The 24756-nt window shown below is 35.0% G+C and overlaps 1 protein-coding gene and 1 long non-coding RNA gene across 3 annotated transcripts in view; one reads left to right on the top strand and one right to left on the bottom strand.

The window, feature by feature from the left end:
- Nucleotides 1–3145: 3145 nt before the first annotated feature.
- LOC113891391 lies at nt 3146–4087 on the bottom strand. The gene is made up of 2 exons (XR_003510750.1): nt 3918–4087; nt 3146–3719 (listed from the first exon to the last, which is right to left on the bottom strand). It is a non-coding gene; the product is annotated as an uncharacterized LOC113891391 (long non-coding RNA).
- The window catches only part of SKAP2 (src kinase associated phosphoprotein 2), a 168106-nt gene continuing 147153 nt past the window's right edge, over nt 3804–24756 (top strand). Inside the window, exons 1-4 of one of the 2 annotated variants that reach the window (XM_027539379.1) lie at nt 3804–4079; nt 13376–13481; nt 14083–14108; nt 21397–21504. In XM_027539379.1, the coding sequence (XP_027395180.1) occupies nt 4013–4079; nt 13376–13481; nt 14083–14108; nt 21397–21504 (307 nt within the window). In that variant the 5' untranslated portion in view covers nt 3804–4012. The remainder of the gene's footprint in view (nt 4080–13375; nt 13482–14082; nt 14109–21396; nt 21505–24756) is intronic. The other variant, XM_027539380.1, reaches the window with a different exon arrangement.

Genomic DNA, 24756 nt, shown 5'->3' with positions numbered 1-24756 from the left:
AATGTTTGTTTTAAGCTAAGTCTTGTTATGTAGCAACAGATAACTAATACAGTGCTGAGAGAGTCAATTCCTAGGCAGGTTGATTAAAAGTACAGGGTTCCTGAGAAGGAGAAAAGGGTCCAGAGCCCCCAAGAGGGAGAAAGGGGTCTGTCTTTTTCTCAAAGAGAAAAGGACAAACGTTGTTTTCTACATTGCTTTGTGTTAGTCAATATAACTTTGGAGAAGGAAATGGCAACCCACTCCAGTATTCTTGCCTAGAGAATCCTGTGGGCAGGGGAGCCTGGTGGGCTGCTGTCCATAGGGTCGCACAGTTGGACACAACTGAAGCAACTTAGCATGTATGCATGCATTGGAGAAGGAAATAGCAACCGACTCCAGTATTCTTGCCTGGAGAATCCCAGGGTCAGAGGAGCCTAGTGGGCTCCTGTCTATGGGGTTGCACAGAGTCAGACACAATTGAGGCAACTTAGCAGCTGCAGTGGAGAAGGCAATGGCAACCCACTCCAGTACTCTTGCCTGGAAAATCCCATGGACAGAGGAGCCTGGTAGGCTACAGTCCATGGGGTCATGCAGAGTCGGATAGGACTGAGCGACTTCACTTTCACTTTTCACTTTCATGCACTGGATAAAGAAATGGCAACCCACTTCAGTATTCTTGCCTGGAGAATCCAAGGGACAGAGGAGCCTAGTGGGCTGCCGTCTGTGGGGTCGCACAGAGTCGGACACAACTGAAGCGACTTAGCGGCAGCAGCACCAGTCAATATAACAATGTATCTTGCTCAAGGACATGTTTCTCCTGAACAAGAACCTTCTGACTAATCCTGTCACTTTAAAATGTATATTATGGGAGTGGGTCTGGTAATATCTTTATGTTTTTCGTTCTAATCTTGTGAATTTAAGATGTATGTTGTGGGAGTGGGTCTGAAAAAAGTATATAAGGCCTTGATAAGACTAGCTAGGGGGGCATTCCCCATCCCATCCCCCTTCTGATGTCTGTGTCAGAAGCTTTCTCTGTCCCTTTTCTTACAAATTATAATTTTTCTTCCACATGCCTATGAAAGCCAGATAAAGATGAGAGGCAGGGAAACATAAATTGTTTTAGTTCACTGTTTTTTCTTCATTGTTCATTTAGATTCTTTTAAAACTAAGCCTGTGGACAAATACTTATTCAGCTAAACTAAATTTGAAAGATTTAAGGAAGGGGGTTAGCTTTAGTAATAAGGAAATATGTATGTACACACACACACACACACACATCTTCTCTGAACTAAAAGATGCACTTTTGAGAAGTCAAATCTTGAGATTTTTCCAGAATCTAGCCTCTGCAGAATGGTAGAGAAGCTGTTGAATCTCAGGTTGAGACTTAAAGTTTCATTTATTATTCCTTTTTACTGACTAGTTTAAAATGTAAAGTATAACTTGATTTCCTTCCTATTTTTTGTTGTGGAAACATTTGGAAAGGAGAAATAATATATTTCTTCTAGCCTCTCTTTATTTTTCTTTGTGTCTTATAATCAATTTCAGTAACTTTAACAATAAACAGTAAAAATGATAGAGTATACAAAGCATTGCCCAAGTGAATCTATCACAAAGCTGTGTCTGAGAATGGTTTCCTAAATAGGGAAAATGTGTTTTATACGAAGAGTCCATTTTCTGTTATTGCCTTTTTTATTTGGACTACTAGATGCTATATATTTTAAGGCAATCTTAATAGTTTCCTGTCTCTCACTAACAAGAATGACTTGTCATAATGAGTAGTGTAGACAGTGTCCATTTGATCCACTCCAGAAAGCTGTCTATTTGATACAAGAGTAAATCACCTCAATTCCTTTGTGCAATGAATGGAGTGTAAATAAATAATTGAGACCCAAGAATAAAAAAAATCTGGTCAGTTCTATCAGAAAGAAACAAAGGATAAGAACATTTGGAGGCCTGGTTTAATGAAAAAAAATGTGACAAGACAAAGACTTGTGTGTGATAGCTGTATAAGGAGGAAAAATCCTAATATATGTCAATAAAATTGCTTTTTCCTTCTTTAGGAAAATAATTTGGTAGTTTAAGAATAATAATTCTCAATTCTTTGAAGTTGGAGGACTTACATTGTAAAATGACTTTTTATCCACTTTTACCTCCACCAAAAAGAATTCTGATTTTCAACAGTTTGTCTATAATTCATCACAGTTCTGAATATGAATTTCAGGTTCCATTTTGGGGTGTCTTTTTGTTATTTTGCATGTTATACTACAATTCAAAAGTTTTTGTGTTGGTTTTTGTTTTGAGAGAACTCCAAAATGTTTTAATTTTTTCTTTTACAGTTAGTGTTTTGTTAGCTCAGTTGGTAAAGAATCCACCTGCTATGCAGGAGACCCCAGTTCGAAGATCCCCTGAAGAAGGGATAGGCTACCCACTCCAGTATTCTGGCCTAGACTATATGGGGTTGCAAAGAGTCAGACAGGACTGAGCAACTTTCACTTTTCACAGTTAGTGTTTGGTGTATTTCTTAGAGAATTATACACAAATGACTTGTATTTGACTACTTAATTTTTTATTACTGTGTGAGATTTATTTGGTGTCAAATATTAATAGAGCCATTACTCTGTGTCAGGTTGTGGGTTCCAGGTGTGGATGAAAGGTAAGTTATGACACATTTTGTGTTCTATAGGAGCTCAAAGGTAGTAAAGTGATTCTCAAAATAAACAGGGTGTATAGTAGCAGAATCACCAATGGGGCTTGTTTAAAATGCAATCAATCAAGTTCCATCCTAAACGGAATCAGAATTTCTGGGAGTGGGACTTTTGATACTGCATTGTAATAAGTTCTGTCTGTGGTTCTAACACAAACTAAAGTTTAAGGACCATTGATCTAGTGAAGGTTGGACGGTACAGGAATAAACAATTTATATTGCGATTGGAGCCACAATAAAATCTTCCGTTTCCTATCTGAAGAAAAAATATTTTCTTCTACACACACACACACACACACACACACACACTATAAAGGCACCAGAACGTGTCTTCTTGCGTTTTAGAGAAAATCTGTAAAAGGTTTAGAGTTAGAAGACAGTATCTGATGATTAAACTCAGTAAATTTGCTGAGATTATACTCAGTAAGTATCTGATGATTAAACGATCAGGTTGCAATGAACAAATTTTATAATTCCGTTTTAATGGAATTACAGCAATTTTCTCTTTGATGCTTATAGGTGGACAGTGCTATCTATTTCTATTTGTAACTAGAACTCTGCGCTTCCTAGTAGGGGAGATCGGTCACCCTCCAAATCTGAATTACGTAGAAGAGTAGTGTAAGAGCCAATCGGAGAGCTCTCTGGAGCAGCTCCGGACTGGCCTCTCTGGGAGGAATGGCGGAAGATGGGACTTTGATGCCATCATGCAATCGGACAAAGAAGGCCTGAATAGGGCGGTCGAAAATTTCATCTGGGGTACTGCGCAAAGTGTTAAACCTTGGCGGGACTTATTAAAACCAGAAAGTCTCTCAATTGGAAAACCTGGACGCACCTCAGAGTCCTTATTTTCTGGGACAGTGCAGAAACGGTCAGCACTTGCGCCGCTACCAGTGACCAAAATGGCCGCAAAGCGCTTCAGGCGCTGGATCAGGTGATGCAGCCCCAGTCCGCTCTTTCCCACCAGCCGCTCCTCCTCCCGCTCCACGTAGCGGTGGGTGTGGCCTCCCCTGAGGCTCTTCTCAGAGGCAAGGAAAACCTAGGGATTACACATGCGCAGTTAAGACCTCAGGCCCTTCGGCCCTCCTCCCCGCCCCCCGCCCCTCCCACCTCCCCGCCCCAAATTGCCGGGCGGGGCTGGGCCGAGAGTCCAGCAGCTGTGGCTGGGGCTTCAGTGACTTCCTTGTTATGAGCCTCGGCTTGGCAGTGTCCGGACTCTTAGCCCCGCTGTCCTTACCGGGATAGTCCGAGTCTAGATCGCAGCCGCAGCCCTAGCGGGTCGGTTCCCCTTTCAGCACAGGTCCTTTCCCCTCACGCCCCGAGCTCCCTAACATGCCCAACCCCAGCAGTATCTCCGCTCCCTACCCCCTCCCCGAGGAAATTAGGAACCTGTTGGCAGGTAAAAAGCGGGAAGGGGGCGGGTAATGTGGCGGGGGCGGGGGCGCGGGGACGGCGAGCCGGCGGGGACAGAAGCATTCGGAGTCTCTACCCTCCTTCCTGGCTCTCCGCACGCCTCCTGCCCAGTGGGAGCGGGACTGGGAGTGGGGAAGTGGGATGTGAGAATGGGAGTGGGCGTGTGTGTTGAAATTTGGTGCGAGGATGGTGAGGAAGCCCTTCTTGGTGGGCTCTACTAACGCGATCAGGGTATCGTGAAGATTGTGTGTGTGTGTACGCGCGCGATCAGGGTGTCGTGAAGACTGTGTGTGTGTGTGTGTGTGTGTGTGTCAGAGAGAGAGAGAGAGAGAGAAAGAGATGGGGAAGGAGAGAGAAGTCAAAGAACTAGTTCTTTGGTCCCCTGGCCGATGGAAGAGAAAGATTTCTGAACTACAGGGGTTAGGAGTTAGGGGTTATGGGACCACAGGGTTTGTCATTTCTAAAACTCCCATTTTTCTTGAACATTCAGCCCACCCATATTTGAGACTTTCAAAGGGGGCCTGACTCTCAAATGACCACTTGTCTTCAGCCTGAGTAACATGTTACAACAAAAAGGGAAGGATGTGTTAAAGTCTAGCTTCCTGTGACAATGAATGTACAGTATTTCGTATTTGCACCCCCATCTTCCCCTTTTCAGTCTTAAGTGACCGTTTGTAGGAACTTAGGAATTAAAGATGCATTCTTCAAGGCTGTTACAAATCCACTGCTACTTCGTTATCTAGTATGGGAGATGTATATTTTCGCTAGGGGCCAATAAAAACATATTTCTGCACAACGTAGAAAATACGTCCTTTTCTGGGGTAGCAAAATTTTTACCTATCCTGATGCTCTGGAATTCTTCCCATTATTCACTTTGTCATGTGTACATCAGAATTCTGAATATTGAATTTTGATCTAAAATTTTTGGTTTAGGTATCTTTCAATATTGGTCAAGAAAAAGTGGGTTAAAAGTTTCTCTTAGATGCCTATGATACAATTTATTTTAACTCTTAAAGCAATATTTAAAATGTGGCATTATATGTAGTTACTGTTAGAGCACTGTGAGACTAAATCTCTTAATATGCTGTTAGAGAAAATAAAACTAATAGTGTATGAATGCAGACATGTTTTGTGAACATGATTGCAGTGTTATGAATGCATTTGTGGTGGGGTAGTGTTTTACTCTAAGAAATGCTTGTTAATGGGTACCATTGTGGGATATACTGAAAGAACTGTAGGGACTGAGTCAAGGCAGCTTTTATTCCATTCTATGAGAGTTTCAAGTGAGTGCTGATTTTGTTTTACTACAGTTAACATGTTTGTTGTTACCATGCTGGGATTCCTTGCTTAGAATATTATTTAACCAGGTTGGAGAACTGTTTATCATAACTCTAAAAAGAGAAGTCACCATTTTCAGGATATTTTAGGTCTGAATTTTTGAGTTTAAGAAGTAAAGCATAGACCCCTGGATACATGCTTTTAAAGCTTGATAGCTCACAGTAGACAGTTTGTAATCTGGATCCCACTGGCATAATTTGCAGATAGTATGATATATAGGTTATGAGACTCTATTTTCTGATCCCCATGGATTACAAGTATTTCATGTAGCCCTTGTGTAATTTAATTGAAAGCTCAGAATTAAATAATACTTAAGTTATCTGCCATTGCTAACTTTGTATATACTTTAGCCATTTCTCTGCTCTGTAGTCAATACATAATATCTGAAATTAGCATTTCAAAAATAATCTTCTTGACATTTTCAGTATCTCACATTATTGAAGTAAATCACATATTAAAACACATGAAATACTAAGAACTATTAAAACATTAAACTTCTAGCAATGACAAATTTGGCTTATACTGTATTTTCAAGAGGTATGGCTATGAGGAAATATAAATATCTATGATGAGATATACTTTAAAGAAATGAAACAAGTGAACCAATGTTTCTCAGTTTTCTTTTTAAACTAGCCATTTGAAGAAAAGTAGTTAATGTTTTATGGCTGACTTTAATTAAAATCTTATTTTTGTAGAGAAGTTTTAAAGAATAAGTGAGATCAGCAGTTTTATTCACATTTCGTTTTATTCAAGTGTTTGACTAATAGGGTATGGTTAGATTTAAAATTATTAAAACTATAGAAGAAGAGTTGGCACTGGTTTGAATTTTAAAGGTATTGCTGGCTTACCTGGTTCGTTCTTTGAAACTAAGGACATGTTGGCAGTGGTGGTTGTAGTTAACAGTTGAGTGCTTTTAGAATGCATGGCACTATGCTAGAATTCCAAGGCAGGAAAGATACAGAACTAAACTTTGCAAGCGTTTAAAATCCCTTCAGAAAGAAAGAATCAAAGCAAAAGATATGCCTATCAAAAAAAATGTTTGGATAGCTTCCATTATGTTCTGTGTTCCCTTTATCCAAATTATTGTGTCACTCAGATGTATTAAATGTTTGACATTTCAACTGCTTGATAGAAGTATGTGCTCAAATGTATTCTTATCAATTTATTATTTTCTTTCTCTTTTATTTTTCCTTCTGATTATAGTAATTTTAGTCTTTCTTTTCAATGTTTGTTCCCCCTCCTTCCTATTCCTTTCCTATTCCTTTGCATTTTGTAGAAATGCAAAAATCCATAGAGGTTATCATTCTTAACTCGCATTTGATGATGCACTTTAGAAAGTGGCTATATAGTTTGTAGTTATTTATATTTCCATGAAATCAGTATATTCAATGTTGAAAACCTATACTTTTTATAAAAAATGTTGCATTATTTTTTTGTTCCATGAGTAGAAAAAAACATACAGATTTTTGTTAAAAGCAAGTTGCAAACTGCCACATGCAATACAGGCAAACTTTAATTTTTTTTTTTCACAGCAATGGAAGAACAAGTTTAGCTTGGATAAATAGAAACAAAGGATAATCCCAAATTTTGTCCATATAATCTTCTCCCACGTCCAAATATTTTGACTAGGATGAACAGCAAGAATAATCTTGATTTATGTGAGTTTTTCCTCCAGGCAGGCAAGAAAGTGAGAGGAATTAACCCCCCTCCCCCAATCTTGTTTAATCTCCCTTTGAATACTGGTCTGTTCCTGGTTTGCAGTCTGATATTCTCATTGATTTGTATTAGGACAGCACATTTAAAAAGGAAAGCTGTAGGAAAATGCTAGTTTCTTTTCATTGAGATAGAAAATGAAACCAATGTTGAAGGAAGAAAATGGTGGTTGTCAGTATGTACTCTGAAAAAAATCAAACCCAAAACAAACAATAACGAGAGCTGTGTCTGCAAAGTGACCCTGAGAGTTTGTTCACTTGGCAGTCTTGATTAGAAATATTGCATTTTCCTCTATTGGGAATTTCTAGGACATTTTAAAAAACCTTCACATATAATTGATAATCCCTGTAGGGACACTAGATAAGTAATGCAATTCAGCTGAGATATAGGTACACCTTTTTTTTTTTTTTTCCTTTTTGAATGCTAAGAATACTATGGTTTGATTTCTACCTTTGAAGTTCCATTTACAATTTGGTCAACATTTTGGTTTTGTTTGTCTTCTGAAAATCATTTATAGTATATCTCATGCCCCATAACTTCCTTCTGGGGCATTGGCCAAGTATGGATTAAGGGAAGAGTGCCACCTACTGAGTCACCAATGGTCACCTACTTCCTTAGCACCTGGTTTTTCCTATAGAGTAAGAACAAGCCTGCCCCATTTTGACAGTAATAACTAATGAGTTTAAAGTTGATAGGAGAACATTTGATCTTACAGTGAAATCAGTCCATGACACTTCTAAGATTTTGTCTTCTAGAAGTAGGAATATATGTTTGTAAATCAAGGGACAAGAAACTGATAGTTTCTTATGTGGGTCAGATACCATAGATGACTTAAGATGTGACGTTAGGAGAATTATTTGCCCATGTTAAGCATACAATATCCTACTTTTTCTTGGCAGGAATTTTTGATTGGCTTTTTTTCCCGAAGACTTTCCTTTTAAAGTATTTTCATCTCAGATTACTAAACAAAGCTCTTGATCGTATGCTTGTATGCATAATTTTATAGTTACTCAATCCAAATTATCACTGGTTTTCTTTTAAAAAAGAAATTTAAATATACTAAAAAGAAGAAGTATAAAAATTTAAAAATTTCTAAATGAGTTTAGCTCTACTTTATCCAGCATTACTGGAAAGAAGGTGGAAACAACAGAGTAAGAAGAGCCTCGGTGATTTGAAACACAGTTCAGTTCTCTCATAAATTTAAGATTAAGTGTCATATATGGGTGATAAAAGTGGCATAGGCTAGTTTTTATATACTCATTATTCACTTAGTTTGTCTTTTTCAATTAAAGCTAAGTCTATCTTTTTCATTCCACTGAGTTTACATTTCTTTTTCAATCACATGGTGAACACATTACAATAGATGCTACCTAATGGTGAATATAGTGTAAATCTCAGATTATTGTTTTATTCACTGTGGCTTCTTTGAAAATAAGATTTTGATCATTTTAAAGTGCTATTTATCAAGAGTCATCTTTTAGAGGCAAAAAATGTTCATCTCTATTCTTCAACAGTCCAGTTTTCTATCAAAATAAATCACTTAGCCTCCAAAGCCAATTTTGAAAATTTTGTGAGATAAATGGATGGTAAGACTCACGTATGTTTTACTTATCATACTGTGAGAACTTCTTGTGCTTGCTCATGTCCCCTTTTCCATGTTTGAAAAGTCCACAGTTCAACCATGACCTATAAAAGTGCTCGGGTAATCAAGAGAAAGACATTTATTAGACAAATCAATAACTTTTCAATTAGCCATTTCCCAACTTTGGGCATTGAGCTTAATTGGTATACATGTACCCAGTTTAACAGATTTTATGTTTTCACCAGTTTGTGTTTGGTAAGACTGTACCCTCCTTTACCAGAGATGAAAAGCTTCTCTTTTTGTTTTGGTGCCAACTTCAATTCTAGGCTGGAATTCTTCTCACATTAAGTTTAGTGATAGCACGTCAGTGAACACTAAGTGGAACTTGGCCCAATTCATAAAGTAGAGAAAGTTGTGGAATTAAGTCGTGAGGCCATCTGGGGCATGGGGGTATGGTTTGATTGGTTTCACACTCATTTTGTTGATACGGGGCTGAGCACGTGGTGGTGGATTCAGTCTAATTCTTGCCTCTCTCTCCTGTACAGTTCAGGCCATCACAGAGGGGGTGTGTGTGTGTGTGTGTGTGTGTGTGTGTGTGTGTCTGCACACTTGCATGCCTGCCCAGGGAGGTGAAGTATTGGTTGATTGGGGGACTAGGCAGAAGACACACCAGGTGTTACCTCTGTGACTTGTTTACGCTCACCAGTCTGGAAGTCATATTCCAGGCTGTTTGCTGGTGGAGGATGTGAAGGCAAGTGGTCAAACCCTGGCTTTGTTTAAGAGTAGGAACCTGTGCTATGTACTCAGCTTGGAGAAGCTGAAAGTTTATAGTTTGCAAGAATTTAAAAACTGGTATAACCTCGTGTGGTTTCACTTTTTCACTCTGTAATCAGTATGGAAACTGGTAGTAAACTGTTCGTGTGAGCGCTTGCGTGTGTGTGTGTGTGTGTGTGTGTATTATATACCTGTCCTAGCCTCTGGGACTCTAGGGGGGAGATGAGTGGCAGTTTTTCTAGGGGGTCCTATGTACAAGAGAAGAAAGAAAAAAAAAAAAAGGAAAATTGGAGTACCATGTGGTGATTTGGGGTGTGTTAAGTATTTGCCTGTTAGGGATTGAGATGATTATTGAGAGGTTTCTTACTTAAACTGTTTGAGGATTGCCGAGCCAAGACATGATATCATCTTTTAATTCTGTTTTCAGACCTTAATATTTATCTACAGAGCATTCGCAAATCAGATTATTTTCAGCGGCCCTCTCCCCCGTATCTTTACAGTTATACTGGGAGATCAGGTTTACTCTTGACGGTGTTAAGGTGTAATAGGAGCAAAAATCACCACCACATTTGTATTCGCTGAGTAACTTCTTCCTTGATGATGACTTGGGGACAGAAGCGGATGGAGATGGGGTTAAATGCAGGCGGCGCTGACCTGCGGTCTAAGTGACTGCGCAGAGCGGCGATAGGGGTTGACCTGATGTTTAGGGGGCACCGGAACTGCGCTTTCTCCACGTGGCCGGGTGGGTCCCTAAGCTTCTCCTCTTCCTCGGAGTACGCGAGTGAGCCAAGATTTCCTCCTCTGAGAATGAGGAATTCTATCGAACTCACCAGGCCAAGAGGCCAGCGAAGACGCAGGCTGACCTTTTCTTGTAATCGAATTACGGCTGTTCCCCGAATTACAGGCAGTCTGGAGTCGGTGAAATCTACATATTAACAGAGGGACACGACCCCTAAAGGAAGGCAGGAGAGGGCTTGCTAGTTTACCGTTTGCAAGGCTATTCAGAGCACAATAAAAAGCTTCAGATCTCTTCCAACCTGCCAGAGAAGTGCTTCATTCGCTAGGACTTTTATTGCTGGCTTTTGAAATACAACCCTGGCTCTGAGCTACAAAGTCACAGATCCAGTCCCATTTGTCTAGCGAGAGCACTGCCCCAAACCAGTGCTCTTTGCTCCCAGCTCTGATGACGGGAACCCTGGGGCTTAACATACCGAGTGTCTCGGACTGCGGAGCTCAAGCATCTCACGGTGAAGCCAGAGAAACTTCTCAGCACACACTCTGTCTTTGCGCCGTGGGAGCGGGTTGGTGCTCGGCGAAGGCCGCGGGCACGTCCACGGGGTCGCCTGTGTCTGCGAGAGGCTGGTTTAGTTCGATTTCAAAATAAATGGGCACTCTATGGATTTTCAGAAAGAAAGAAAAAAAAAAAGATTTCAAAAACTTGAAGACCAGTTGAGTTTGTGGGCACCAACAGACTAAGATTATTGCAGGAATCACTTCCACTTTGAAGTTCTTACTTGGTTAAAAAAAAAAAAATAGAAAAAAAAGGGGGGGTGGGTGGAACCAAAGCAGGTTCTATGCTTTTCATATCTCCTTTGTGAAGTAATCTTTAAAAATCAATGTTTATTAAATCTTTTTTTGTTGCCTTAAACCGTTTGTCTGGCATAAGTTTAGGAATAAATACATTGACTACTCTAAAAATACAGAATTTTCCCCTTGAGCAATCTCTGAATCGCCTCCCCCTAAGAAAACAAATGAGGCATATTCTTCCTGCAGTCTCACACTCTTTCAACAAGAATTTCCTCATAAAATAGCATAGCCTCAATAATTAAAAAAATTTTTGGCACTGTTGTTCAGTTCAGCACTGTTAGGAAACACTATATAGAACGTTACAGCTTTTTGTTTTATGAGTTTTTATAGAACTGAAAAGACCTTGTAAAGGAATAGCTCTTGGGCTGCAATTCGTTCTGTTATTGCTTCCGGAGATAGAAAATAGATCCCATTTGTTTAAACTTGAATTGTATAGTGAAAATGTAAAATAGGCAATTAAATACTCGTGTGGATGAGGAAATTAAAGACAAATACTGAGTGAAAGTTAAATTAAGCACACTATTTACAAGTCATTATGCCAGTGATTCTCCCAAGTACTGAGTGTACTTGGAGTAAGAGGTGCTACTCCTCTAACTTCACTTTCTTAGTAGATTTATTGGAGTCATCTCAGAGAAGCCAATGATTTTTTCCATTTCAGCTAATAATCTGAATGTCCAGAGGTTGCTTACTCCTCTGGGTACAAAATTTAGAGTTGGGAAGAGAGTGCTTTTTTATGTCTGGTTGTTTTGAACTCATTTAAAGGTGTGGGTCTAATTTGCACTGGTACTAGATTATGTCTCTGTGTCCCCCTCTTCGAAACATGGACAGCTCAAGGAAAGAGAAGCTGTGACATTTCGCTTTTGTTTTTTCAGATACGTACTTTTAACACGTCAGTAATGGACTTCAAACCAGAGAGCTATTTTAAAAAAATTATTCCAAGACTAAATTTTAATTATTTCACTTGTCATATTGATTTATTGAAAACTCACCTTTACGTAATTTATTACGAGTGTGTAGAATAACAGTTTAATCAGCTTTGCTCATTGGATCAAGTTACTTTTGTAATCAAGAATTTAAGATCAATTGTAACATCTATTTCAAATACTAGGTTTTAACTTGCTAATTATAAGTACAGTTGAAAGACTATTTGTTATACTGCTTTGAATTGACTGAATATAATCTTATTGTATGTTTTGATACCATCTTTATATCAGTGTGAGTTAGGAGACAAATTAGTTAAATAAAAAGAAAATAGAACATATACACATCTCTTCAATATGAAATATGGGTGGTTTATAGGCATACCTACTGAAAAAATTTTAATGGTATCCTCTATATTAAATATCTCATTGAGATTTGAAATTCAGATTATAAAGTTAAAGTTGTACAGTATTTCATGAACAATAAGAGTGGGGCCATTATAAAATCAAACCAGTAAGAATTAGATGGCATTGCATATTAGAATTAGAAAGCAGCATAAAAGTTTATTAAATTAAAAAAAGAAGCTGTGTGAAAATGTTGCATGAGGCCATAGAAATCTTTTCTGTTGGTTACTATATTTTAAAATAGTGGATAAATGTATTTTTGCCACTTTTTCCTTTATTTAAAGAAGTATTTCCAGGTAGTAATGCCAAGACAGGATGCAGGAGCACACAAAATCACGCAACTGATTATCTTTTTTATTTGAGAATAGCTTGCCAGAGTGGGTGGGGCAGGTAGGAACCTAAGAGGAGGGTTTGATTTGGAAATCTTGGCTAGAATAAGGGATTTTTTTTTTTTTTCCCTTTAAAGTGGTTAAGCATGACATATGACTGAAAATTGATTATGCTGGGAAAAGCAGCCTTTGCCAGAGACATTAGCTTTTATTGATATAATATTGTGAATGACTTGTTCATACAGGAACTTATAAAATACTATAAAATGATAGTAACATATGCATGTAAACTCTGTGCTTGCTTTTATACAAGAGAATTTGTTTATGGGGCACCGTAGTTTATTAAAATGTGCATGTTTCTTCCTGGTTTAATGATGCCAAACATTCAAATAGCATTCGCTGTGCTAAGCATAAGTAGAACATACACATTTTATTAGCTAAGTGGTGAACAGATTTGTCCAATTTAGTGTTTGAAGCATACTTCAACTGTTATGCTTTGGATTGATAAATAAGTGTAACAAATTGTACAGATATTAACACTTATGGGTAGAAACAATCATTATCCTATTTGTCTTCACAAAAAAATGATTCTTTCCTATAATTTGTGTCCTTTTTCTTATATTTCATGGTTTAGATGTTGAAACATTTGTAGCAGACATACTGAGAGGGGAAAATTTATCCAAGAAAGCAAAGGAAAAGAGAGACGCCCTTGTTAAGAAGATAAAAGATGTAAAGTCTATGTAAGTCACTTACTTGCCTTTTATTACTTATTTCTTACTTAGAAGAAATGTAATTAACATTTTAATGAAGGACCGATAATTGTGGAATTAAATTTTTTAGATTCTAATCTAATTGAAGTATTTTAAAGGACAAACTATATTTCTACTATAATAATTTTTAAAAACAGACATGCTTATCATAATACCTTTTTTTGTGAAGGCTCTTGATTATCTATTTTTCTAAGTATTTTTGCAAAATCCAACTGTTCATTTTGATTATTTGAGAAAATATTTGGTTTCACTGATAAGGTTTAGGTAGGTTGAGAATTTCAACATAAATATGGAAAATACCTCCAGATACTCAAATGAATAAGTGTAATTTAAGTTGTACATATTAATAATATATTCTAATTTTACTACTGTAACTTGAGTCTTTAAAAATATCTTTAGTATAAATTCATTAGCCTTTTGGAATTACCATTTCAGGATAGGAAGTATTTTTTTCTTTAAATATATATTCATAGTATAGATTTTAAAATAGATTTGAATCATTGCCACTGATTAGATCTTATTTTGATTTGTTAACCTTTATTTTAAAATATGTTATTGCTTTCTTTTACAGTTATCTTCAGGAATCTCAAGACAAAGGTAAATTTTCAAGTTTTGTTAAACCTGTCATTTTTTTTTTCCCTTGCAGAGATTTTCAATAGGAAAATCTGACACATGCTGAAATTCGATAGTTGGAATCAAAAATTTAAATTTCCATGTTGTATACCTAGACTTTCAAGATGAGAGTGCTAGCTCCCCCTGCTGAGAATAAAATTAAAAAGCTTATCTAGAATCTACCCTGCACAGTCTTTTGATACAGAAATCTGTGTTTAACATTCTTAGGTTTTGTGGTTCTTGGGGTTCATTGTGGCAGAAATTTGTTAACCTAATTTGTATAACCTTCAGTTATACATGGAAGACTTTGGTGAGGCAGAGGGAAGATACCAACCCAACACCATTTAATCCTGTAGAGATTACTTTATAGTGGTGATGGGAACAGGAGGGCCTGTGGCTGAGAGCTCATAGGTGACATTTCTAAAGGATAATTGTTTTGAAAACTATCAATTTTTGTTTGAGAACGTGAGTAAAATCTGTTTCATATGCTAGTTTTTATTCTTGTGTTTCTTTTGAGATGAATAAATGTATGCAATAGACATTTTCAAAGAAGGTAATTCAGTTTCCTTTTTTGGAAATATGTGAGAGTGCTGATAAGCTGATTGTCTTCCTTTAGATTTGAGAGACAGCTGCTGAGTGTACTGAAAACCAAGTTTAGAAAGGCGTAGGACGTCTCTACCTTTGACGTCTTCAGTTCTGTAAAAGAAACTTGGTATGGCCCTTACTTCCATGATGCTAATTCATGGGTCATGACCTGAAGCCTGTGGATGCTGGTATGAGGGTCAAAACATGAGGTCAGTTAACTATGTGGAGCTAGGCTCTGGGTTTGGGAGGAGCAGTGTGGCATCTTCTAACTGGGGTTAGTTAGCAGATACCACAGAGAAACTCATATCTCTGCTAACTGATAAGTGAGAGAGTAATGACAGTTTCAATAAACCAAGTACTTAAGCAGACAAACCTAAAATCAAACAGTTAAAAGGAAGCCACAGTTTCTTTTCACATTGTCATCAAGATTGTTGTGATTGGAGCAAATAAGAGTTTTTTTTTTCCATGTTAAATTTTTAGACACTATTAAATAAAGGGAAGAGCAGGAAACTTCTCTCCACAAATGCCTACTTATTTGTACTCTACAACGAATCCTAAACTGTGGGTTTAATCATGTTGCATTTTGCTTAGCTGAGTATAGAAATAATGCATTTATGCATTTTAATTATAACTTTTATACAAAGCACTGTTTATAGGGGAATATTACATATCAGATTCTGCCTTTTTTTCTTAAAACACACGTTTTGTTCTAGTGACTATTGGACTCTCATTGTGACTTCATTATTTGTACATTAAACATTTTTAAGCTAAGAAAATGTGAGAGTATAAAGTCATTGCAGAATTGCGTATGATTCAATAATGGGATAGGAATTTTCCCTTTGGTATTCTGGTTTAGGACTTGTTCAGGTGTGTGGATATTAAAATTACATTACTGAGATACATTCTTTGTCTCTAAAGAGAATGGAGGTTTATATAGTATTTGATAAAAATTGAAAAATGAGCCTAGAATACGAGTTCAAATAACACAGAATTCAGAGATTCCCCATAATCATTTTCCTCTGAATAAGTCATTTGTAGTTCAATACTGCTGTATTGAGTTAACTAATCACCAAGAGTGCCTGCTCAAAAGTAAGCCTGGGGATAAATTAGATCTATACCTTGGAGAAATATGAGAAGCTAAGTAATTTTATGCCATTCTGCCCTTAAAGTATAATTCAGCTGTTCTAAAAAGACTACTCGTGTCGTTGGTTAGAAATATTAAAAGGATGTTAGTACAGGCTTAGTTGTTGAATAAGCAGTTGTTCAAAATACATCTTTTTTTAAAAATAAGAATTTATTAATAGATCTCTGTATTGAATAAATTTAGTTCATCTAAGTATATTTTGATAATGCTGCTTTTCTTCTTTTTCCTTATATTTTCTTCTTGGGGTTTTTGGATTGTCTTTATCTAGGGAGACCTGGGCAGAATTCCTTTTGGCTGTTTCCTCTCTCTCAGGTCAATATGGGGTCACAGTGAAGTGACCAGAGGCTGTTTTCCTCCTTTTTTACCTTTATACTCCTATTTTTTTCACGTGCTGTTTTTTACATGATGGTTAAGTACCATTTTAATAATACTGGGAGAAAAAAGGACCTGGAAGAGCGTTCTTAAATAAAGTGAATTAATTCACATTTATTCATCTTGAATAAATGATTTGTTACTTTCTCTAATGTACACAGATGTCTGTCATCCTTCCTTGCTTTCCTCTCACATCTCTTCTTATAACCTTTAGATATTGTACATGACATAACTATCTAACCATAGTTTTTTATTCTTTGTTGCAATATAGCTTCGTAATATAAAGTATACTCCTAAATACAGGCTTCATTCTAGGGCCTAAATACAGGCCCTAGAATTAATTTTAGAATTGTGATTGTTTTAGAATTTGTTCTCTGTCACATGACAAGGTCATAGCACTCTTAAATGTGACTTGAACTACATTACTACTTGAGTAAACAGTGTTGTTGACTGAGTATAAAATAGAATTTTCTAATACATATTAGGTATATAATAAAAAAGTTTTACTTGTATTTGTATCTTGTCCTTATATCAGGCTTGTTTGACTCCAGTGATGATTTTGGTATTGTTATTTTCTTTACAGAATGATTAAGATAATGTGAAGATAGCTATGCATGGCACATAGTGTTCAATATTATATTAATGTGTATTCTCAGATTCAACTTCATTATCAAGAAAATTTAGTAAATCTTGATTTATAATTCAATCTTTAAATAAATTTCAAGGAAACCATAAATTACTAACAGAAGGGCGTGCATTATTAACATGAGACAAATATTTTCAAGAGAATGTTTTTCAAATATTGATGTCTACAGCTTTAAAAAATGTGAATATATTGTTTTCAATTCCCTTGAGATGTCATAACTAAAAACTCATTTTCTCCTTTAAAATGGTTTTCCTTAAATTAAAATTATTTAGTGGATTTTGTCCTAAAACTCCACTGATGTTGAGTATGAATAGATTTACTGAGAAAGCAACTTTCTTTGACCTCATTGGTGATATTAAGTTTATTAATTGACTAAACTGCTTTTTTGAGTACCAAGGCGCTTAGGTAAGAAGGGACCCATTTTAGTTGTTTCTGATGGAATCCTTCAGAACAGCAGAAGAGTCATTTTGGATCGTGTTAAATTTCCTTACTTTTACCCTTCCTAACATAGTATATGTTCTGTTGAAAGTTAGCTCCCCAGTGAAATCTGCACAAGTAGCTTGCAGCTCCTCCACCCCATCTCTGGCCTTATACAAATGTGTTAAGCATATTTGAGTTTGGGGGCCTATAGCAGTGGAAGTGTATTTCAAAGGTAGGAATTTAAATGCTTGAGGAGTGGTATCCTTCCTTTAAAATTGCCTCATATTTGCATGCTATAAATTAGCCCTTGTGTGGTAGGAGAGTTGTGGAGTGAATCTTACTTGTGGTGAATCAAATCTTCCAAATTTTCAAGGATTAAACTATAGATTCCCTTAAGAAGTGACAAGTTAAATGCTTAATTATGTCTATTTATCTGTGTATTATTACTTGAGAAATTATTTTGGACACATGAACTAAGAAAATTAGAAATTAATATTTTTCATTCAAGTAATTTCCCCCACCGAGTTTGTCTTTCATTTTCTATGAAAGGGAATGGTTATCATCTGAATTTTAGATACGTTATTTGGTTTAATGTTTACCTGATTGCATCTAAAATAGGACTATATTTGCTAAAACAAGCTGTAGATTGGTTAAATCACCTTTCGTGGTGGGAGAGATCATGGCTGTTCATGGGCTTTTATCTCCAGGCATTTAGGAAAACATTAATTGATCATGGACCTATATTAAAAAGAAGGGGTAATAGTGATTTGAAACCAACTATTAAAAATTTAAAAATGTTTTCCAAAGACATATGTTGCTGTGGTACGATTAAGCCTTGATTTTGCTGTGTTGTTTAACTCACCAATGAAATTATAGGATAAGAAGTCTTGGATCATTGTCTTTTAGATTGTTAACTTTGTATCGTTAATTAAACTTTTGAAAGTTGTGGGATAAATCAAATGCTTTTCTAGGGAAACAAGAAACAGTATTAATGAGCAACAACCCTATAATTATCCTTCTGAGTACATAACAGGGACACATTCATGTCTTTTCTTTGCGCAATAACTTTTACAAAGAAGTATTTTTAAACTGATCATTAATTTTATGACCATAGAAATGAGATGCAAAATTTATGCTGTTGTCATTGGCACAGGCTCAAGGCACCACTGACATTATGTGTGATTGTAATAGAATGGCTGCCAACTAATGATTCTGTAGACATTTCATTTGAGCAAGCTTTTCTTTTAGATGTCTGATTAGCTGTAATGCTTTCAATTATGTCTGTAAATTGTGTTGGATACGTTTACCTGATGCTCATTGTTGCTTTGGAGTTCAGTTTTCTATTACACAAACACAAGTTGAACATTTTCCTTTTAATTTATCGAAGTCTTTGTAGGTATAGCTGCAAGTACTCAGCCCCTGGGGAGAAAAAATGCTTTGTACTACTCAACAGCGACCCCTGTGTTCAATTAAGGCCCCTTATAATATAGCTGGTCTTTGTTGAGTTGAAAAAAATTAGAGTCAGGGAAAAGGGGTAAATCATCACTGGAAGAACAGTAACATGAAGACCATTTTGAAAATGATGTATTTTTTCAACTGCATGCAAGTTAAAAAGGGAATAACCCTGTACAGATACCACAGAGATTCATCTTCTTTACTTTCTGAATTAAATTCAAGGGAAGCTTAAAAAAGGGAGGAAGGGGGCTGGGAGGGAAGAAATAAGGCCAATAGCAGTATGTAATGTATTTTTGTCTTAGATAAATATAAATGTCATAGTAATTAAAAAAACCAACCTATGAAATGAACTGCAGTTCTTAGAATGGGGAAATTGAAGATAATTTCACTTTAAATCCAAAAACTGTTCTTTTTTTTTTTAAAAAAAAACACAAAAACAAAAATAAAGCCCACAGAGGTCTTTAACATGTCAGTGACTAATTTGTGTAGAATATTCTTCCCTTATATTAAATATTATTGTATTTATAGCTTTAATAGTGATCTTTTTGCTGTGTATGTGTACATACATGGATATATACACAAAATATACAATGGATATCATCCAAGGATAATAAACTAATTCTGATTTTTTAAAACGTAAAATTGTTTTTATTTCCACATAGAATTTAATAGATTTAAGCTTGAACATCTGAATTTTTAAAAAGATTCTTTCCATGAATCATTAGCTTTATTGTCATATTTATATATTCTTAATAGTGTAATGTGCTAACTGCTAAGTTATGGTGATGTGGTTGAAATGTCCTAATACTTTTTTCACAGCAAGATTTATAGTTTATGATATGAAATACCTTAGAAAATTTATAACATAAAAATTCTTACTTTGTTAGGAATAGAAGGATATGCTAACAATCTTGAACAGTTGAGAATTTTGTGATCTTTACCACTGTGTATTCCATGAGCTATCATTTCACGTTCAAACATATTTTTACTAGAATTTTATGAGGTTCTGTCTTACCTCATATTTTAAATCAGACCACTCTTCATTCCATAAGAGAAATATATTATAAAGGATCACTGAGTGTTCTGAGAAGTACTTTGATCATCTTGAAAGAAAGAAATTAAGATCTGAAGAAGGAGCAGTGTTTGTATATGTTTCTTGGAATTTTAATTGGGGAAGAAGCATCACCATGTGTGGTGCACGTAATGGTGTAATCATTAAGGACAATAAGGTAGTCATCTCTATAGTCTGCTCTTATTGTCTTGGTGGGAGATGTCCTTATCTTTACTTTCAGGGTAGGGATGATAAATGTTGATTAAATGTCAGACTTTTAAGAAAATAGATACGAATATTTATTTTTATTATTTTGAAAGTATTGTCTTGAAAGAGGCTATTTTCTCTACCAAAATATGGTGAAAGTAGGGTGCAACCCATCAGAAGAATGTCGGAGAATACAGACATCATTTTGGAGAGCCCAGTAGCTTTAATCTGGATCTGCCCAGCAACTGTGATCTAAAAAGTGGTACTGTAGGCAGTTGAGGGTTCCTATGGAGACTTTTCACTATGGTTTTTAGGTAATACCTGAGGTGGCTGGTTTTCTCTTGAATTTCTAACAAGTAGCTTGAATTGTTAACAAATCATTGATATGGTTTTAAGCATACCTTTTTCTTTCTTGTTGAATATGGATGAAGAATGAGTGGTTAGGTATGGCTAGTATATAGTAAATGTTTGAATCACTCTTTTAAAAAATTATTCTAAATGAGTATATGGAAAAACCCACACCACAAGATTTTATTGTGGAGATTAAATGACTTCACCCAATCAGCCTAAGGTTTGGAAGTCATCTAGAAACCTAGCTAGAATATAAAAAAATAGCATATCACTGAATGAAAAATTGAAAGTGTCTAGTTTGTAAATCACCTGGTCTGAATTTAAAGGTTTATATGGATTTTAAAGCAGTTTTTCTGTAAAAGATTCCTGCTCTTAAAAATGCAAGTGAGTATCTTTAATCTGTTCAAATGTAATTGTGTGATTTTTACTGAAAATGTAAAATGTTCATATGGCTTTGATTTATCAATTTCTCATCATCATTTTTCTAGTTATTGAGTAGGTAAATGGAATTAACTGAATTATTTTTTCTTGTGCTTGCCATGCTTTTTTTGGTTGCTGTTATTGTTATTTTGGTTTTGTTTGTTTTGGATACACACCGTGTTTTAACCTGCTTCTAGTATTTGATATTCATTTTTGTAGAGACCATAATAATTTTGTAACTTGTACCCTTTTGTAACAGAAAGAAGCAGTTGTATACTGACTTTCAAAAACTATTACTTTTATCTAAATTACAACAGATATACATTAAAATAGGATCTGTTTTTATGTAGTTCAAAAAGTTTTTTTTGTTCTTCCATGAAAGTGACTGAATTTAACAGTACCATTTACCTCTTTGACAAAGTAACACTCTTTAAAGATGGCTAAATTATAAAAGACTTTTCCCTGATTCTTTTCTGTTTGTTTTTTAAATAGTAATTTTAAATTTACTTTTTATTTTATATTGGGGTATAGTTGATTTACAATGTTATGTCAGTTTCAGGTATACAGCAGAGTGGTTCAGTTATAATGTGCATCCATTCTTTTATCTCTCATTGTTTCATAGGTGATGCAGAAGATGGAGAAGAATACGATGACCCTTTTGCTGGGCCTCCAGACACTATTTCATTAGCCTCAGAAAGATATGATAAAGATGATGAAGCTCCCTCTGATGGTATGTTACATTTTCCCATAGACTATACCTCTTGACACTCTTAACACAGAACAATGTAATATGTAAAGGTGGTGATCTTGTCAGAAAGCAGATAAACACAGAAGCTGCGGTTAACTTACCTTTACCAGGACCTTTTAAGGAACAGAAGAGCTCTCTCTAGTGGTTTTCCTAAGTATGTAGTTCCTTTTTCTAGAAAATTTTCTTTACTTGAATTTTGAGGAGAGTACTTGTATCATATCATCATATAAATATTATTAGTATACTTGTTGGTTAATTTAATATTATCAGATTCTTGCTTAATTTTATTGGGCTGCTTAATGGCTTGTTGTATTATTTATTTTATAAATAATGAAAAAGATTTTTGATCTCTTTTTTCCTGAAAACTTCATACAAAATGAGTTCATAAAATATTAAATTAATTATTCCTACATTGCCTTCTCTCATTGAGACAAGTTTTCATCGAATGCTTCTTTTATATACATTTTCATTTTTCTAATTATCATCTAAAAATATCCCATATTATACAGTAATATTACAGTATTTTGTATTAATTGAAATGGTAATACAATTGATTCTTTGTCTCTTAGTAATTTTTAAAAACTTCCAAAGTTATGAAACTTGTTTTTACCATAGCATGTACTTTGTTGTGCCGCCCAGTCGAGTGTATCTGAACTATAGAGACCTATGAGGGTGATATATAGTTACAAATTAAGAATGCATATTGATAAATTACCCATGCATATTAATTTGTGGCACTCAAAGTTTCACATAGACATAGAAATGAATAATGCCTTCTGCCACTATATGATGATCAAACTGTGCAGTTCCATCTCTAAATACAATTGCTGAATGAAAATATGCTTCCTGCAACAGAGCACTCCACATTTTATGTTATCCAGATTATTCCCTTTGGAAACATAAATTGCTTTTATGAGGTATAAAATTATGTCTATTGCAGAACAGGGATAAGTCAAGTACATGCATAAGTGATAAACATTCTAACCACTGATTCAGAACAACACAATCTTTTTTTTATATTCAGAACTTTGTACAATGTGTAGCAACAATAATCATATCCATTTTGTGTCAAATTTTACATTTTGGCAAACATTTAATATCTGTTTTTAAAAGGAAAGAATTTCTTTCTCTTATAGGTTCTATTTTTTTTAAATGCATATTTCTCTTCAGTTACACTTAGTATATGAAACAGAGCATTACCCTTTCTAACGTATCTTCAAAAGCATTTCTATTAGAAAATGTTTTATCATTGATGAAGTAATATTTTCAGGCAAAACAATGAATTATTGTTTGAGTTGAACTATTTTTCAGACACATTACAATGGTTTGTTTTGCTTGTCTGTAAAATGTAAGTATACAGAAATGAATTTGTTTGTATGTAGACATATATGAAGAATATTTATCTTATGAAAATATATATATATACACACATACAAATATATTCATAGACTATATATGCTCAGGCTTTCTCAAAATAGCATAAATATTTTGATGTACAAGAGAGTATTATGTACCTTCTTGAAAAAATAACAACCTTAGAAATCCAACAATTAAATATCTGTGAGAGCCAGTGATTTGTTAGGAAAAGTGAATTGCTATTGTATAGTGCATTTACATGATTACTTTTTTAATGGGTAAATAATTTATCATATGTTTGTTTTCATAACCAGATATACAGGAAATATATTAATAGCACAAGAAGATTTACTGTTAAAGCATTGTCAATATTTGAATATTGTTTAATAAATTATGTTTATGTGTAACATTTAAATTTTAGCTTGTTAAATATTGCATTTTCATCAGTGTTTATATAAGCAATTCCTAGATTGAAATTTTAACTTCTAGTATTATTCATTTTTGGTATATAAACAGTGCTAGTTTTGATAATTTTATATTTTCTCCTAAGAATGTTATAAGTTAATTTTAAAACTACTACTTGAACTTTTAATTTCCACTCTAAAATATTATCTAATCATATTAGTTTTTTCTCCCTGCAACTTAGATTTTATATGTGTTCTTTCCTTTGCTGAATAAATTTTCCTTCATTGTGTGACCTTAGTCTAATGATATATTAATTATAAAATGATAATACATTTAACAATAAGTGTAACTAAATTAGCATGGGTCACCAAAAGGCCTTTTGTCAAATCAGATTGTTGTTTTGTCCTTTTGACTTTTACCTTATGGTAGGCACTAAACAAAGTATCTCAACTTTGATGGATTATAAACTCCAAACATGATATGTATTTTTCATAATGCTAATGTAATTTTCAAGGTACTGAAAAGGTCAAACCTGCACATCTCTGTGCATTCTAAGTCTGTCTTTTCCTTTAATATTTCTTTTTCTCTGTTCCTCTGGTTCAAAAGTTCAGTCAGTTCCCAAATGGCTACCTAATTTTCCAGTTATTCCCTCAAGCCATATGTGTTTTGGTTTCTTTATGGTTTATTAGGTACTGTAGGAAAGTAGCATAAGTTATATCTTCTAATGAAATTCAAGCACACTTCAGTGATGCTTCGACTTGATTGCTGGTAGCAATTAAATCACAGCCAAGGAGAATAATGCATATTCTCACAAGGTCCAGACGCCCTATAGAAATTGAAAGGGAATGAAAACAGAAAACAAAAACAAAGTCTTCAAACCCTGCCAGACACACTGTTTCCAGCCTGCCTTTTTTTTTTTATTGGCCAACTGCCTGATTGATAGCAAAATCATAACTTGCTGCATGCTAACAGGCAGAGTTCACTTGTAGGTTATTGTGAACTGATAAAGGGTTAGATGGAGTTTTGATTTTCGCATTGGACCTTGGTACACTAGATTAATGGAATTTCAATGAGCGACTAGAGTAGCCACAGCTTTGTCAGAGAAACAAATGGAGATTCTATAGTCATGTCTACTCATTAATACTAGTTGCCTGAAAGGTGTGCTGCTTCTCTATACAAAAGAGTTGATATAATTGATTTTCGAATGGTTCTTTGAAAAAAAGTACCTTATTGATGAGCAGAATTGTAACATAAATGGTGACAGATTTTCGTAAAGCTTGTAGCTTAAAAATATTGTACTTTGTAATTTTTCTTTTCTCTCTTTAGAAACACTTTTTATTTTTTGAGGGAAATACATTTCATAAATGATTTCATGGCTGCTGTTAGTTTCATTTTGATTTGGTAACATAAAAATTATGTTTATTAGAAATTTCATTTTATTGACTTTATGCTGTTATTTTTTCTGAAAAACTT

Source organism: Bos indicus x Bos taurus, chromosome 4 (assembly GCF_003369695.1).
Source record: "Bos indicus x Bos taurus breed Angus x Brahman F1 hybrid chromosome 4, Bos_hybrid_MaternalHap_v2.0, whole genome shotgun sequence".
In the NCBI taxonomy this organism is placed as follows: Eukaryota; Metazoa; Chordata; class Mammalia; order Artiodactyla; family Bovidae; genus Bos; species Bos indicus x Bos taurus.
The sequence above is the reverse complement of the archived record's forward strand: the minus strand, read 5'-3'. Positions and strand labels throughout refer to the sequence as shown.